The sequence below is a fragment of the Vitis riparia genome, chromosome 4, assembly GCF_004353265.1.
Source record: "Vitis riparia cultivar Riparia Gloire de Montpellier isolate 1030 chromosome 4, EGFV_Vit.rip_1.0, whole genome shotgun sequence".
Taxonomy (NCBI): Eukaryota; Viridiplantae; Streptophyta; class Magnoliopsida; order Vitales; family Vitaceae; genus Vitis; species Vitis riparia.
In genome coordinates this window covers 7,038,378-7,055,657 of record NC_048434.1, presented here as the reverse complement: position 1 = coordinate 7,055,657, position 17,280 = coordinate 7,038,378, and the positions used below count along the sequence as shown (strand labels likewise).

At 37.0% G+C, this 17,280-nt stretch overlaps 2 protein-coding genes across 4 annotated transcripts; one reads left to right on the top strand and one right to left on the bottom strand.

Annotated features, from left to right (window-relative positions):
* Positions 1-6,479: 6,479 nt before the first annotated feature.
* LOC117913176 (nuclear nucleic acid-binding protein C1D) lies at positions 6,480-16,147 on the top strand. Of its 3 annotated transcripts, none has more exons than XM_034828130.1 (6): positions 6,480-6,701; positions 6,780-6,835; positions 7,159-7,213; positions 7,903-7,983; positions 8,080-8,328; positions 15,882-16,147. In XM_034828130.1, exons 1-5 carry the CDS (start codon positions 6,509-6,511, stop codon positions 8,310-8,312), a joined length of 618 nt encoding a protein of 205 aa, XP_034684021.1. In that variant the 5' UTR covers positions 6,480-6,508; the 3' UTR covers positions 8,313-8,328; positions 15,882-16,147. The 3 variants fall into 3 exon arrangements, with proteins under 3 accessions (XP_034684021.1, XP_034684022.1, XP_034684020.1); XM_034828131.1 differs by lacking the exon at positions 15,882-16,147 and adding an exon at positions 9,422-9,695; XM_034828129.1 differs by lacking the exon at positions 15,882-16,147 and having other exon boundaries at positions 8,080-8,598.
* Positions 16,148-16,336: 189 nt separating this feature from the next.
* On the bottom strand, positions 16,337-17,208 carry LOC117913177 (early nodulin-like protein 3). Its single transcript, XM_034828133.1, has 2 exons — positions 16,946-17,208; positions 16,337-16,845 (listed from the first exon to the last, which is right to left on the bottom strand). Exons 1-2 carry the CDS (start codon positions 17,130-17,132, stop codon positions 16,496-16,498), a joined length of 537 nt encoding a protein of 178 aa, XP_034684024.1. The 5' UTR covers positions 17,133-17,208; the 3' UTR covers positions 16,337-16,495.
* Between the last annotated feature and the right edge of the window lie 72 nt (positions 17,209-17,280).

Genomic DNA, 17,280 nt, shown 5'->3' with positions numbered 1-17,280 from the left:
TAGGAAGGCTGCAGAGAGCTTTTGAGGGAAGAGGTTTTGGTTTGGTTATTTTTGGGGCGGAGGGAGCTTTGAGGGAGAGGCTGCCATTAGAGAGTTACAGAGAGCTTTCTAGAGGGGGGCCTTTTGTCGGGTTGCTTGAGGAAGTGGAAAGGCAACGAGAGAGGGGGAAGGAAAGAAAAACAAGCTTGAAGGTGAGTGATTGGGAAGAAGAATTGGAGTCAGGCTAATCTTGCTGGAAGAGAATCTCCTCAGGTATGACCACTATATACATTTCCGTTTTGTATTTCTTGGTGTGCTTTCCTTGTTATTGCAGGTCTTGAAGGTTGATTGTTGGGTTTGTTGTGCTTAAGCCTGCATTATATTTGCTATATTTTATTTTCCCCTTATACTTCTGATCATTACACTTGCAATGGCGGGATCTTTCTCTTGGGTTTGAGATTGATGTTCAATAGCAGTATTGAGGACTTCCTGTTTGTCCCACCAGTTTTGAGCTCCTTCATTATTCATGAAATGGGGTTTTGCCTGAATATTTCTTGGGTTTTATCATTTTTTTTACTTTGGTTTTTAAGCATATTTCATCCTTCACACCTACCTGCCCTCATGAAACTAGTTTGTGGAAAGTTTTGATCCCCGTTTTACTACCTGAGACAAGAGGCGCTAATGGCTTGAATGAGAGTAATGTTTCCCGGGAAGAGTGTTTCCAGGCTGAAGTTCCACATCGTGACATTTCGATCTGAGCCTCATTATTTATCATCCTGATGTCGACTGTTTTCTGTTCATCGAGCTTGGCGTGATAGGGGTTTGCTCAAGAAAAATGGGAAGTTTTGCTTTACAGCATAAGGATCTTGGTGTCCACTGTTTTCGCCCATTTTCTAATGTGGAAATACGAAGGTTTTCTGCTAGAAAAGTCAGCCAACAGATGTTCTATTCAAACATAAGGGTGTGGTGTTATAGTTATTCTCATAAGGGGACGAAAAGAAGAGAGAGGAAGCTTTTTTGAGAGTGGGAGAAGGAAGCGCCAGCTCCTGCCAATCCATATGCCCTCACTCCTCACCAGAAAGATACCTATCTTCTCTGCTCCAACCCCCTCTTTCTCATTTCTCTCTGCAACAGCCATGTGAGTTCTGAAGATGAGATGTGAAGGGCAGTGTTAGTGGGTTTTGGTGGGAATGCGGATTTGGTGGACCTAAAGCTACTGCTGTTTTGTTTTGCGGTAGAAGGATTGCAGTTTTGACGAGGAACGAGGTGATTTTTGGTCGTGAATGGAGAAACAGACGAATTTGAGGCGGAGGATTGGATGGAGGAAGCTGTATTTTCTGAGATTCTGATATGATCCTTGAGTCGGTATGGAATGGGATTATTAGAAAATCCGAGGGCAGGCTTTCCCTGGGTGGATATAGGCGAGCAGTTTCATGGTCCGAGTATTTGGTGTCATCTGGTGCTGAGATAAAAGAAGAGGGGGAGGGAGATTGGAGCGCGTATATGTCTCAGCTATTCATAGGGTGTAAATTCGCTTCGGGCCGGCACAGTAGGATTTATAGAGGGATATACAAGCAGAGGGATGTGGCTATTAAGCTCATAAGCCAGCCCGAGGAAGACGAGAGCCTGGCTAATTTGCTTGAGAAGTAGTTTACTTCAGAGGTTGCTTTGCTGTTTCGCCTGCGGTATCCTAATATCATCACTTTTGGTGCAGCACGTAAGAAACCTCCTGTGTTCTGTATAATCACCGAGTACTTGGCTGGGGGCTCCCTGAGAAAATTCCTCCATCAGCAGGAGCCACATTCAGTTTTATACGACCTGGTACTGAAATTTTCCATAGGCATGGCATGTGGGATGCAGTATCTTCATTCTCAGGGGATACTCCATAGGGATCTCAAATCAGAAAATCTACTACTTGGGGAAGGTATGTGTGTGAAGGTGGCAGATTTTGGTATCTCATGCTTGGAGACTCAATGTGGCAGTGCAAAGGGATTTACAGGAACTTACCGTTGGATGGCCCATTGTATGAGAAACGTCAGAGTCCCTCTAAGCTTTAGCAGAACACATCGCTCACCATACATGTCATCTTACCCGTGCCCTGCTCACCGTCAGTGGCTTAAATCACCTTGCTCATTCCGCCAACCCATAGCCCATCTCTCGCATCATGCATGACTGTCCAGAGCTCCTTCAAATCACTCACTCACATGCATGGTGGACCATGCAAACCTAACCCCTTTCCTATAACCATTTCTCACTAACCCTCACCACCTAATTCACCAATTCCATGTTCATATCTTCCTACACCATTCATACCCATTTTCCAACCCCACTATCAAATCCATATCTCTCCCAACCTTCCACTTATTTTACACTTTTCCATACCCTGTGTGTCACTCATATTCTTTATACCCACATCTCATATCCATTTCCTACACCCCTTCCATTCCACCTCATCGTCTTTCTACCCTTCAGGTCATCCATTCCCCATATTCTCTCATCCATACCCATTTTCTAACTCTACCATTCTGCCCATTTCTCTCACAGCTTCAGCTTACCTCCACTCATTTTTCTCACCAATTCCGTCACATCCATGGCTCACTTTCCTATACCCATTTCATACCAACCCACTTATGTCCCTACATACCCTTCACTCACAACTCCATCCCGCCATGCATAGAAATACCCTACCCATGTCACCACCTTTCTCTCTCTATATTCTCATGTCCACTACCCGTTTCTTTACATCCATCCCCATACCTATACATTCCACCTATTCTTCCAATATCCATCTAATCACACCACTAAGTCCGTTACTCTCTCCATATCTTTTCTAATACCCATTAAACCCACCTCCAAGCCATGATGCGTTATACCAAACCTTCAAAAGAGCCAAGATCAGTTCAGTTTATGCTTATCTGATGGAAACTTAAAGTACATTCAACATGTCGACGTGGAAACGACTCCAAAGGGGGATAAGGGCCATGCATCTATTCGGATAAATATAGGACATTTAGACGAGTATGAGGAGTTAAAACCAGCCGATAAACTGGTTGATGGCAAGGAATCAAAGCCTGTGGTTGCATTTATTCCAGAATCTAAGGGAATCCCTGCCAGCGTCCAGATATTTGCTTGTGGTGAAAATTCAATGAGTCAACCTGTTGCTCGACGAAGTTTTTTTCGATGTTCAGCAGTGCATTTGAGTTGGAATTGTGGCTCTACGGGGCTTCTAGTTCTGGTTCGAGCTGATGTTGATAAAACCAACCAGAGTTATTTTGGAGAATCAAAGCTGAATTACCTAACAGCAAATGGAACCCATGATGACTTCCTGGATGTAACAGTTCCTGAAATACAGCGATCTTCTCTTGCTGGAAGTGTTCTTTATTTGAAATCATTAGATCTCCCTGATATTGATATTCCCAAATTTGATTTTCTTGATTCCCCTTCCTCTGAGTCTCTACAAGATGCTTTAAGGCAATTATATCTCATTGATGCTATTAATGAAAATGGATCAATTACAAGTGTTGGACGAACAATGGCTGGGCTTCCACTGGAATCTTCACTCTCAAGGATGTTAATGGAGGCAAATGAGTGCGGTTGCTTGTCCCAGGCTTTGACTGTTGCTGCTATGTTGTCAGCAGAAGCAACATTGCTTCCTGGTCGAAGCAAGAGCACTGAGAAGAAAAGGAAACACCCTCCATCAGACCTTCCTGATGGTTCTGGCTGGGGTGATCACATCCAGTTGCTACAGATCTTTGGGCAGTGGGATCAAACAGACTATGATCCAAATTGGTGCAAAGATCATGGTTTGCAGGTGCGAGGAATGATGTTTGTCAACGATGCTCGGAAACAGTTGTCTCAGATAATGCAGAAAGTGACTAGAGGGTCATTAGATGTACGAGCCAAAGAAAGATGGAAAGAAAGCCGACAGGACTACAAGAATTTGAGGAAGACTTTGTGTGCAGGCTATGCAGTAGCGATGTCATGGGTCATGCCCATTTTGAAGAAACTTGAGAACCTAAATATCAACAAACTCAGTGGTGGGTCCAATCAAGTTGAAGACAGGACTGAGGAGAAATCCTCGGACCCTCCAAAGAAATCTGTTGATGTTGCCAAGGCCAAGTTGAAGGAGATCAGAGTATTGTTTAACAACTATCGCCGCCTTATTGCACAGAGAATCTATAGGCGAAGTTGGAATTGCCAACTCAATAATATCTCTCTCACCATTAAGAATGGAAAGGCTCCTCATCTGCATGACCATCTTGGGGTACTTTTGACCGATTCTCACTCAATCTCCAACTTCAGTACACTCATCATTCTACAGGATTCATCATCCCAGCTTCATCGGGGCTTCAGAAACGGCATGCAATTAGTGTTCAAGGTGCCCCGAGTTCAGGCTTCCAGACTGCATGGTGCATAGCCACTTTCAAGCCACATGTCTTTCTGTCTTTGTTTCACCTTTGTTTTTAAAATAATCCCTCAAATCCCAATTTTCAAATAGTTTTCAAAATTTTAAATTCTTTCAAATGATTTTAATTCTTTAATTTTTCTTTCTTGATTTTTAATAAATCCAATTTTAAATAAATCAGTTCCTACCATTTTCCACTAAGTGTGCATTATTCTTATCTTATTTTTTTTATTCTATTCTTTTATATTTATTTATTTATTTATTTTTATTTTTATTTTTATTTTATTATTATTATTATCTCCCCTTGATTTTAAGCATTTTCCATCCTTTTAATAAAAAAATTCGCTACAATTTTCCTTCCAAAAAGACATTTTCAAATTTTCTTCGTTTTTTTAATGTTTTTAAATAAGTGTGAATTTATTTTCGTAATTCTTAATTATAGAATTTACGAAATTAATTCACTCGAAAATAAAACGGGCTTTGGTGGGGGCCCTACATATGTGATCTTATGATTGATTGACTGATTGATTGATCCATTAACTGTATGTGATTGATTTATTTGGATCCTTGATATGCATATAATCATTCTGTGTTTGTTCACTAACCTCATTTTATGATAGTGCGTTGCCGTTTGCTCACCAGGTATGTACCCATTCTCACTCGGATCATCCTTTATGCATGTTGTGATTCTCATATGTGCTATCATGCTGATTGTTCATTGATTACTTCATCGATTGCCATGTCAGCTTCACTTTATTAGTAGAGACCCGTTTTTAGGGACTTAGAGGGGTGCTACGGTCTTTACCGTACCTTCCCGATAAGTAACCTGACCCCCGAACCTGATCCGGTTTTTCACAGGCCGCCTTTTCCAAAATAAGGAGTCACACTTAGGGTTTTTCTTTCTTATTTTGTTTACCCTTTTAAAAATAAAACAAAAATAAGTGGCGACTCCAAGTCATTTTTTAAAACAATAAATAAAAATCATTTTTTTCAAATAAAAATCGAGTTTCGCCATCGAGTGGGAAACGCATCGAGCAATCGAAATGCGGGGTCCACAAATATTTTATAAAAATTCAATTAAGATAAATAAATTAATTACCAATTGATTAATTTATTGGGTTCATGACTTATAATTCACTTCATGTAAGAATGTATTTGATAGTGATTTTAGGAAGTATTTCTAATATTTTTTATACTTAAAAGATTAAAAAATAAAATAAATGTTAGAAGAAGTAGAAACATTTTATAAAATTATTACCAAACGCACTCTAAATCTCCCACAAACTAATATCCGTAATCAAACAAGTTAATAGTTATCAATTCTTCCGGATTAATTCTCTGATCTTTAAGAATAAGTTAGAAGTGTTTTTGGTTGTTTTTTTTATAAAGTGTTTGGAGCAATACTTAAAACTATGAAAATATGAAGAACATTTTAGGAATTTTTGCATTGTATTGATAAAGAATAAATTAATAAAATTATTTTTCATATTTAAGTTTAAAATAAATTTTTGTTTTTGAAAAGAGAAAATTCCATCCAATCTTCAATTTCCATTCCCTTGCAATGCCAAATTCACAAATTTACTCAAGACCCTTCATTTGGGAGGGTGGACCTTCCACCAGGACAAATCCAAACTTGTTATTATAAAATACAAATAATTTACATTAATATATAATTTTAAAATTCCATTTAATTTATTATTAAAAATGTAAAAATTTCATAAATAATTAAATAATATGTAAGCATAAATGTGTTATATCAATTTTATTATTTATTAAAAATTTTTAATATTTTAATAAGTTTTAATTAATTTTTATTTTATTAATATTTTTATAATTTTTTATATTTTAAACCTTGGTCCAACAGTGGCATTGTTATTATAAATTTTGATTAATTTTTGTTTTATCGATATTTTGATAATTTTTTATATTTTTAACGGTATATTATTTATGTATGAATTTTGTTGATGACAAAATAAGACAAACATTATGCAACATTAATTTTTAAAGAGTGATGCCACGTCATGAGTCCGCACGTGGGAGTCACGAGATAAAAGGCTGGGCAACAGAAGCCCTATTAAAGCCCCGGTGGCCAGAAACGGAGGCAAATTCAGGTGGGTGAGAAGCATGGAGGGCAGTGTGGTGCCAGAATCGGCGATGGAGTCGGTGGGTAGAACCCTGGCCAACGTCAAAGATATGCAAACCCATTTGAAGGACTTCCTATCTCTCTGCGACCCTCAAGTCATTGCCCAATTGCCACCTCTTCAACGGGCTCAAGCTCATCTCACGCTCGCCAAGGCCACTACCACCCTCTTTGCATGTATTCTATTTTTTTATTTATCCCAATTTTACTCTTTAGGCTTTGGGTTGTGTTTTTACTTGAATTGATGTTTTGCAGTGAACTTGAGGTGTAAGGGCGTGAACCCAGATGACCATCCTATTAAATCAGAACTGGTATGTTACTTGTATTCATTATGATAATTTTTTTTCTCTGTCGAAGTTTTAGTTCATGGGTAATGCGGAATTGTCTTTCGCTTTTAAATTTCATAATGTATGAGTATACATTTTTTACTTTTGGATTCATTCATTGATTATCTTTCCGGTTTTAGGTCATGTGGTTTTTTTTTTTTTTTTTTCTGGTTTATTTGTTTGTATAATGTAGGAGACGTTAATCTAATGTTTTGAGGGTTATCTTTGCTTATTGTTGGGTATGATCGTTGAATATTTCTGTTTTGAAGTGTCAATCTGTTTCACCTAATTTTTATGTTCCTTTCTAGGAGAGATTGAGGTTGTATGAAGACAAACTAGAGCGGTTAATGGAGTCAAATAAAGGTATATGTGAATATTTTTTCAGTTGGAAATACTGTTTGTAATGATAACAAATGCTCATCTCAAGTCACATGGTAATGGTTATTTTGAAGCTAATGTTTTAGAGTCTGTTTGAGAGTGATTTTAGGAAGTGTTTTTACCCCTTTTAACATTTGAAAAATAAAAATTTTCAAGTGCTAAAAATGTTAGAAGCGCTTCTTAAAATCACTACCAAATGGGCTTTTAGAGTGTGTTTGGTAGTGATTTTAGAAAATGTTTCTAATCTTTCTAATACTTAAATGATAAAATTTTCAAGTGTTAAAAATGTTATAAATGTTTCCTAAAATCACTACCAAACAAGCACTTTGTATGACCATTTTGTTTGAAATGGAAGGAAAACTAATAACAATTTTGTTTTGGAATGAAAGGAAAAATGATGGACAACATCTGTTCCCATTCAATATTCCCCAAACTATTTGAAAATTGTTTTGTTTTGATATTATGAGAGAATGAAGTCCATCTTGTTTTGAAATAATTGGAAATGCAATTGTTGTGTGATTTGAGATGGGAGATTCATGATGGGTTTTAATATTCTATTCAGAATCCTGTTGTTTGAAAATGCTCTTTACAGTCATGCTTTTGAATATTAACTTTGGTTGGCAGTAATTTATTCATGTATTATTGATTGCAAAACTTCATATTTGTTCTTGAAGAACCATTGCGACCTTCTACTATCCTAAATCATCAGGCAGCAACCCGCTTCATTGAACATTCTTTGCCTGATCTTACGCCAGGTAGGTGGTTAATCATTTGCTTGTAATGGGCAGGACTTTATTTTCCATTTTGATATTGTTTTGTTAAATATTTTTCTTTCTTTCTTTTTTCTTCAGAGCAAAAGCAAAGTATGAGGGAGATCAGCAGGGGAGAGGGGCCAAAGATTAAGCATTCAGAGAGGAGTGGTCAAAAGAAGAGGAAGTATTCATCTGATAAACAATCTATTCAAAATGCTGCCCAGGCTTTTCTTGAAAAGGCAGCCCGTGAGCTTCTTGGTGATAATAAAGATGGTTTTAAGGGACCTCTACAAGTCAACTCCTCCGATGAAGATGACAAGCCTGACAACTGATTCTCTGTTTATTATGGTAGAGTTTTGTTTTATGTTCTTATTAATTATTGTTTTTGTCCTTGAGTTTGTTGGGTTTTGGTGTCTTCAATGTTGTTCTGCCTCTTAATGTCTTGAAGAGTTTTAAAAACGTTTTATTTACTAGATGCCCAATCCTTGGTACTGGGCAGTTGAAGCCATTTAGTACAATCTTTTCTATTTGTGTGCAAAAGCTAATTGCATATTATAGATAGAGACATAGAGTTACCATGTGTAGCATATGTTTCTTTTTATAGTTATCGCTACTGCACTAGTCTTGTTGGCTACTGTTTCACTTTTAAATTGACAAGCAGTTGCCAAATTCTTTTTCTTTGAAAAGGGGAAAAAAAATTGAAAAATGATTATGCACCTTTGATTATAGTTGTGAAAGGCGCGCTTGAAGTGTATATAGGCTCAAGGCACGACCACTCCTTGGTTATACAGAGCATCACTTGCCAAGGCGCCATAGTTTCATTACTTTTTTGTTGAATGCTTCTTTTAAATATTTGGAATCTTAAATTTTTTGTTAATTGGATTGGATTTTTTTATCATATTTATAAAATTGATACACGTTATAAGTAGCATTTCACTTTGCTCAAACACCACCTTATGTTGTGCCTTGAGCCTAAGCTATATCGATGACTTTTGCATCTTAGGTGCGCCTTGTGCCTTCTAAGTTAATTGTTCGCTTATCAGCTGCTGAATTTATGTCATTGTTTTACTGTGTTTTCTGTGACATAATCTTGTCTTTTCTTGGTTCTTTGAGGGAATTATAGAAATCCAATTCCTTTCCATTCACCTATATGTGGGTTTTCAGTGGGAGTCCATGTATATTAGTGGGTGATTCCACAGACAACTTGGCATATTATCCAAAACATACATCGCTAGTTGTTGGAAGGAGAACAAATTTACATATTAGGATAATAGAAAGATTTCAAGCCTTTTTGGTGCTGCTTGTTACTTAAGTAATATCTGTACAACTTAAGTTAGACCTAAATATGGTTGCTTGGGGCCAGCTAGTTACATGGAATAGTATTTAAAAAAGTGAGAAGCCATATAATTTTTGTTTTCTTATTAAAGGTATTGCAAAACAGGCTATTATGGGGCCAGAAGCAACATATCCAGACCTCAATCTCAAGAAGGGGCTTCAATAATATAAACTCAGCCAATTTGATTTCTTAGTGTAGTTTATATCACAACAGAAATAGTTTGATTTAAGTTTGAAATTTTAAGTTTAAGCAGTTGTTTTTATTGGAAATGGAATGATAAGAATAGCTTTATTGACATGCTGGGGAGTGGTTTTGTAATTGTAGAAGCTTGAGGTAGATGGTTGAGAAACATAATGGACAGGATAACTATATTGCTCAAGTATTTGCCTGTAGTATGGAAAATTGAAGTCACTTGTCAGATCACTTGGTTAAATTCTTGGAATGTTAACCAAAAATTGAAGTAGTGCAAACAACTTTCTGTTCTAGCATGGAAATGTGATTGAGATGATCTCTTGTAATTTGGGTTGGCCTCAACCAAACAAGAAAAAGGGTCTGCAGACGTTGTAAAAAACTGAGATTAACTTGTAAGTTTTGGGTCCACAATTTTTATCATGCTCCTTAACAAAGAGGTTAATACCTTTAGTTGTAAAAAGGGAGCAAGTAGAAAGTTTGATCAATGAAAAGAAAGTATTGGTTTACAAGCCTGATGACCAGGGATCTGGGTCCCTTGGTTACTTAATCTTTGACACATACTTGACAGGGTTTAAACTAGTGAAATGGATCAACTGATTAAGTAACAAACTGTGGTGCGGCTGTTTTCATCTGCTGGCGCAACCTATCCAAGGAAAAAGTGAGGAAAAAAAAGAGATATATGCTAGTTGGGGCTCAAGAAAAGTATACAGCATTAAAAGGCCTCTTTTGATTGCTTTCTGAAGGAAGTAGAAGGAAGATGAGGAAAGGAAAGATGTTTCTTGATGGTTATTTTTATTCTCTATGTCTGACACTGTTGGTAAGAATCTTGAAATTAGGTTCTGCTCAAGTTGGCTATGTCCTGATGGGTCATATGTTGCCATACAATCCAGAAGCTCAAGGTCTGGCAAAGCTCAGGGACTAGAAAGATCCTTGCTAAAACAATTCCTGTAGTTTGATCGGCACTAAAGAAAATTGGACACAAGAATCTGGTCTAGCAAGCTTGTTCAGTGATAAGAATCTTTGATTTGATGTGCTTTCTAGGTCATGTTAAATTGGAGGAGTTGTTTTCTGCATATTTTGACCATAGTTGTCAAAAACTTGTAACTCATGATAAGATATATACAATATGAAACAAGTTTCTAGTGATTTTTTTTTTTTTTTGTTGGCAAATTTCTGTCCCCACTGGGACTTGAACCTGGAACCTCACATAAACCCTCCCAAACCTTTAGCAGTTGAGTCAGGCCTCAAGGGCAAAACAAGTTTTTAATGATAAGCAACATGTATCACCATTATGTATCACATCTTAGGTGTATCTAGCAATACATCTGTGATAGATATGAGACTGACACCTATCAACTTTTTAAATAAATATTATAAAGAAAATTCAATACCTATTAAAAAAAATACATATTTTTTCAGAAGTTCAAGCTTTAATAGTTTTTTTAACAGACAATTAGATAAAGTGTTTAGAATGTCCTTTTAAGTTAGACAAGATATGCAGAAGTGGGAATGATTCTATATAAAACATGCTTTCTAGTTTCTACAAAGCCACCGGTGGAAGATACAATCTTAAATGTAAGTATTGATCAACATGCATTAGGAAGGTATTATTTGAGTGATTTGAATGTTGACCCTCAGGATGATGACAAATGAAGACTTTTGCTTAATATATTAGTCTTTTTTTTCATTATTTTTCTTTTCCTTTTTTGGAGGTTGAATGAATGAGTACTTGGGAGGTTGGCACTTTGAATATGAACATACATACAAGTAAATATTTATACTTGTTTTTTGGTTCCCTTTCTTTTTTCTTTTTATTGGCATATTGTTGTATATATTGGTTGGGGACTTGTATGAATGTGGAACTTTTTTTGATAGGCAAATAGAAATTTCATTAGCAAAGTGTCTTAAAAAGGCAGCCCTAGCCAAGTGCACAGGAAGTATACATGAGGAATGTCAAAAGGAAATAGAAAAACAGAGAAAACCTCAAACCACCAATGGTAGCCTCTATGTAATTCTATCTATGATATCCAACAAAGAAACATTGACATTCCCCAAAATAACCTTGAAGCACAGAAAAGGAAAGTTGAGGTTAAAAACTTTTAGCACTTGATCCATTGCACTTTCTCTTCAAAAATTATGTTGTTGCTCCCTCTCACTCTCTCCAGATACACCACAAAAAAGCAACTGGAGTGAGCTTCTTCACTTTCCTACATCACTTACCAATCCCTCTACTATGCCAACAGAAAAGGAGCTTTTAAAGCAGCAGCAGCAGAAACACAACTTCATTCCAAATAACGAGAGCAAGAGAACCAAAATAGAAGTCTTGCTATAATGAATGAGAATATGATATGCTGACTATTTTATTTTACATAATGACCATTTGTTAACCAAGGACTGTGTTCTCCTCATAAGCTGATCAATGGCTAGGATTTTCTCCTAAACTGCTTCCCAGATAAGAGCATGCTTTGAGGGAAGCCCCTGAGCCCCAAACCTCCTTGTCTAAAAATTGGACAGGAGGCCCTAAGGATAGGAAAGGGTGAAAATATTTGACAGAAAGGCCCCATTTTTGGTGCCATTTCACACCTAAGTACCCTCACCACCCTCATGAAAGCCCTCCTTGAGTTGATTTAATTAAAACTCTAGTTAAAGCCCTCCTTGAGTTGACAGAAATGTGATGTAAAGCATTTCTTAGCATTAGAAAATGTGGACCCATAAATTTTGTTTATTTATTTTTGGATAGGTAAAGAAAAGATCCATTGAAAAGAGGCGCCAAAAGAGCAACTCAAGGTATACAATACCTATACACCCACTGTCAAACAGGCCAAAAACTACAAGTAAATAAACGCCCAATCAGGTCAAAAAACAACCTTAACTAGAGCCCAACCAATCAAAAAAACTAACCAAAGTTAGAGGGTGATCAGCTATAAACAACTTTGCCTCTGACTAAAGGGAAAAAACAAAAAAGTATTTGAGTCCCTAGATCGAAAGCACATCATCTTTGAAGGTCAATCTATTTCTCGCTTTCCAAACCGTCCAAAAGATGTATAGAGGAGCTGCTCTCCACACCTTCTTACACTTTTTGCCTACAAAAGAACCCTGTCAACTAAGGAGAGTCTCTTTAATGAAGAAGGCAGCACCCATGACACCCCAACCAATGTAAAGAACAATTCCCACAAGACCCTTGTTTTAGTACAATGAAGAAGAAGGTGGTCTATAGAATAGGACATTTTCACTTAATAGAATAGGAGATGCATGAAGATGAAGAACTTCATGACAGAGAAGGAATTGTACATATGAAATCAACAGTGTAAAGAAGATTAATCTATTTGTATTCTTCACAATAATGTGATGTAAAGCATTTCTTAGCATTAGAAAATGTGGACCCATAATTTTTTTTTTTTTTTCTAACAGAGATTCAAACCCAAGACCTCCTTTATCCACAGTTCAAGTTCAATCCCTTGCCACTTGAGTTAGGTCAAAAGTGTATGTGAAACCTAGAATGTAATCATTAAAACGTGCAGCCAAGCCAAGGACTAGCCCTTCTATTGTCATGGGCATTTGCCCCATTTATATGTCAAATATAGCATGTTATATGATATATATTGCATGATTATTCCTTGAATCCATGACCCATACTTGCATTTAAGCAATTAGTTAATTTACAATAAAATTAAGGAAGAAAACCTTATAATAGGATTGAAATTCATTTTAAAACATGAGCAAACAGAGCAAGGATGGGGAACAGAAACATTCATTATAAGAAATCTAAGTTATGAAAATTAACAAGAACACTCACACCGAAACAATGTATGATCCAACTAGAACAGCAAAGCCTTTAGTTGTCAAACACTATATGCCCTAGATCAATCCTAGTTTATCACATCGAGTTGAAGGGATGGCACCGTTGTTTGGTGCAATGGTCATAGCCTTGGTCTGCAGGAGCATGCAGATACAAATCTTGAGAGTAGTAACTTGTGCAAAAATATAGGTGGTTAGGACTATATACAACTCAACCCTCCAAGAAATGCTCTTGGTGGGACCTGCATTGGCCAATGGTTTGGCCTATTGAAGTAAAACATTGCAAAGGTAGTGAATACAAGCTATAGCATCAATGACAAATGCCTCTATCACCAGTGACAAAAATATCAGAGATAGAGAGATAGAGGTGCCCTTAAATTTGAATTAGGGCTTAATTGAAAACCTTCATTGCAATAAAAAGTTATGGTACATTGGTAATTGAGAAAATAAAGGGCTAATCTAAGTAGATAAAAATACCCAAGAGGGGGGTGAATTGGAGTTTAAAAAAAAAAAATCTTTTTAAACACAAGAAGCACAAATATAAAGAGATAAGGTTATAAAAGCAAACTCAGATTTATAGTGGTTCGACACTTCCTTGCTACACCCACTCTCCTCAAGCTCCTAACCGAGTGAGGGTTCCAGTTATACTTGAAGGTTCAACCAAACTTCTAATCACTTTTTACACTTGGATTCTGGTTCCAATGGACTCTTACACAATCTCTTCAAGTCTCTACTCACTTGAAGATTTTAAGACTCAATTAACAAGTTTGAATCTCTCAGCCTTACTCAACAATGACTCAAATACAACTCAAGATTAGGATGAATCACAAAGGTGCACTAAAGAATATGCAAATGAAGATTTAATGTACCAAGAAAAGAATGAGAGTTTTTATGGCAAGAATAAGTGGGTAAACAAATAAATGTAGGTGTTCTTTTACTCATAAATGAAGGTGAGCTCTTAATTTATAGGTTTCTAACCTCGGGAGTCAAAAAACCAAAAAGCAGCCTCGATCGGTCGAGCTGGGGGTCGACCGATTCATTAGCTGTTGGAGCATTAAATGCTTGGTAGGTGACCGTTACCCTCGACTGGACCTCGATTAGGCCTCAACCAAACCTCGACCGGGAAGGCAAATCTCTCAACTGGGAGAGAAAGGCTACTAGAAGAGAGGGAGTGTTTTTTGCATCTCTCGATCGGACCTCAATCGGGAAGGAGTAATCGGTCGGTTGATACCCTAGCCGGTTGGCCAGTGCCTCGACCGGTTCACCATTTTTTTCCTAAAAACCTATCTTTTTTTGGTCTTTTTGTTTCTAGCACTTAGGTAAGGTCTTTGGGTAAAATAATATGTCAATTTTGAAACGTTTTGCCTAAGGTTCATTTGATAAAACTCATATTTTGAAAATGAGGAGTTTTCGATTCATAGGTTGAAAATTTCTTTTGTATGTAACCTTTGGTTTTGGACTAAGTTGGTTGCAAATGAAGGTCCTCTTCCTTTATTCAATTTTTTTGATTGGTTAGGTTCTAGATGAAGGCTGGTGATTTTTGTATCCCCTCTTCTTTTGTTCATGCCTTTTGATGCCTCTGTATGCTTTTGGGTTAGCCTTAAGGTGCCATTTTTCTAATATATTTTTTTCTCTATGTCTTTACTTATATAAGAAAAAATAGAACTCATATTTTGATATAAATATAACTTTAATGCATAAACCGAGTTTTCAAAATTGCATGAAATGATATGAAAATCCTAAGTGCACCCATGCATTCATCTTACATATGTTTCCTATGATTAAAAGGTCTTTCAAAAATCTTGATCTTGCATCCATTAGGTCATTTGATGAATATCCAAATTAACACGTAAAATTCTTTATAATTCAAACCAATTAGTAACTTAACCATGGTTTGTTATCATCAAAACATGATTAGGAGAACCCTTGGGCTAACAGTAATTTGTTATCATCAAATTAATAGTAATGATTAGGAGAACCGTGCTAGATTCATCTTGAGAGTAAAAGAGAAAAGGTTAGAGAATTTTAAGTCAGCACATATCATGCTTGTGTTCAACCAGTTGCTTTTGGTCAAATATTGTAGAAGTCATTAGTTCTAATTAATCACAGAATGGAGGCTCATGTTCTATTGAAAGCATTATCTCTTGGCCTCTTCTATACCTATGAAGATAGTAGCTATCTAGGCATTCTGATCATTTGACAAGGGTTAGATTTCTCTTGGGGTATGGGCACCTCCTTCAGTTGGGTCGCACATTCTAATATGAAGAAGGCATTCTAATATGAAGAAGGCTTTTTTTGTGTGTGTGCATGTACGCGTGTGTGTTTTAATTTTGATGAGATGGGCTAGGTTGCTTAAGATGTTTAATGTTTCTTCTCATTATTGTTTGAGTAAGTAGGGCTTGTGATTGGGTTGTTTGTTTCTTCTTGTTTGTTTATTGCTATATTGAAAGAACCCACTTATTCTTCCTTTTTCTTTATTCTCCCCAGTTTAATAGATTTCCATTTCCTATCTAAAAAGCAACCGGTTCTTAAGCAATTGAATTTCATTATCTTAACTACTATTGTGAATTGCCAGTGATGGTGCTTGGATGAGGAAGATGGTGCTAATTGATTTGTTTGTTTGTAAGTTTGGGGAATTCTTGAGTAAACTTTTGAGGAACATTTTTTTGGTACAAATAAGTTGTCTTTGGTTTCTTTGAAGCATAATCAAAATTGTTGAGATGATTTTCTGGGGTTGTTTGTTATTGTTATTTGACAAGTTGTTATTCTGAAGCAACTGTAAAAAATATGAGAGTGTTTTTAAATATCCCACAGAATAAAGACGTTGATGATTGAAATTCATTGGTTTCCAGGAATTCATTTGGGTTTTGTACTGAGTTGCAGAGGAATTCAAGGGTGTTTTTTTTGGGTCTCATTCGCACATCACCTCCAGTTTCTCTTTTCCCTTTGTACTGAGCATGTTGTGTTGTCGTTTGATTAACAATGTGTTTATTAGGATAGTGTTCAGATTGAAGGAGTTAACAAGGCGCATGAGTAATAAATAAAATAATCAATGAATTAGTCTCAACTACATATCATGAGAAAGCCCACATCCAAAAAAGGCAACCAAAAAAATTAAATAATTTCAACAAAAAATTTAGACCAAACTCCCCCCACCTTCCATAATCAAATGAATCAATTCCCAAATCCCTACATCCACACAAACCCTACCAAAACCCCTAAAGCCACCAAATACCCAGCCTTGAAACTGGAAGCATCGCTAGTGGGAGCCACGGCAGGACCCTCTACCTCGGAGGGAGAAGGGGCAGGAGAAACGCCAACCAACCTGTGCCTTTGAGACAGCACCACCACTATGACCTTCTGCCCCTTCTCGCAGTGCCCTTCAGCCCCACTGATGAAATAGTGAGGCCCAGATTTATCCAGCGACACCTTGGTGTTCCCGCCGTTGTACTCTTCAATGGCGTCTGATGTGTTGCAGCTTATGTATGCTTCCCTCCTCACCTTCAACACTGAATCTTTCTCTTTGTCGTATGTCCACACTACACACACGTGAAAAAAAATAAATTATTAAAATCACAGACAAGAATGAGAGATGATGATGATCATAGAAGAAGATGAAATTATTATTGTTATTATTACCGAGAGAGTCGCCGACCAGGAAGCGAGAGCTCTCAGCCCATTTGTTGAGAGAATCGGATTGGGAAGATGGGATCTTCCACGCATTGGTCTTGCCTCCAACCAAGAATTCTTTGGCTGCTGAGCAGGTGATGGAGAGTAAAAATACCAGAACCTGAGAATAACACACAGCTCTCAAGAAACCAGCCATGGGAGTTGCCTGCCTAGAAAGAGAAAGAAAGACAAGAGTGTGAATTTTCTAGAGAAGGTAAAAATTTTAGAGTGAGATGTGACTAAGACTTGCGAGGATTCTGAATTTATAGAGGGGGAGAAATGTGGGGGAAGAAAACTAGCCGTTA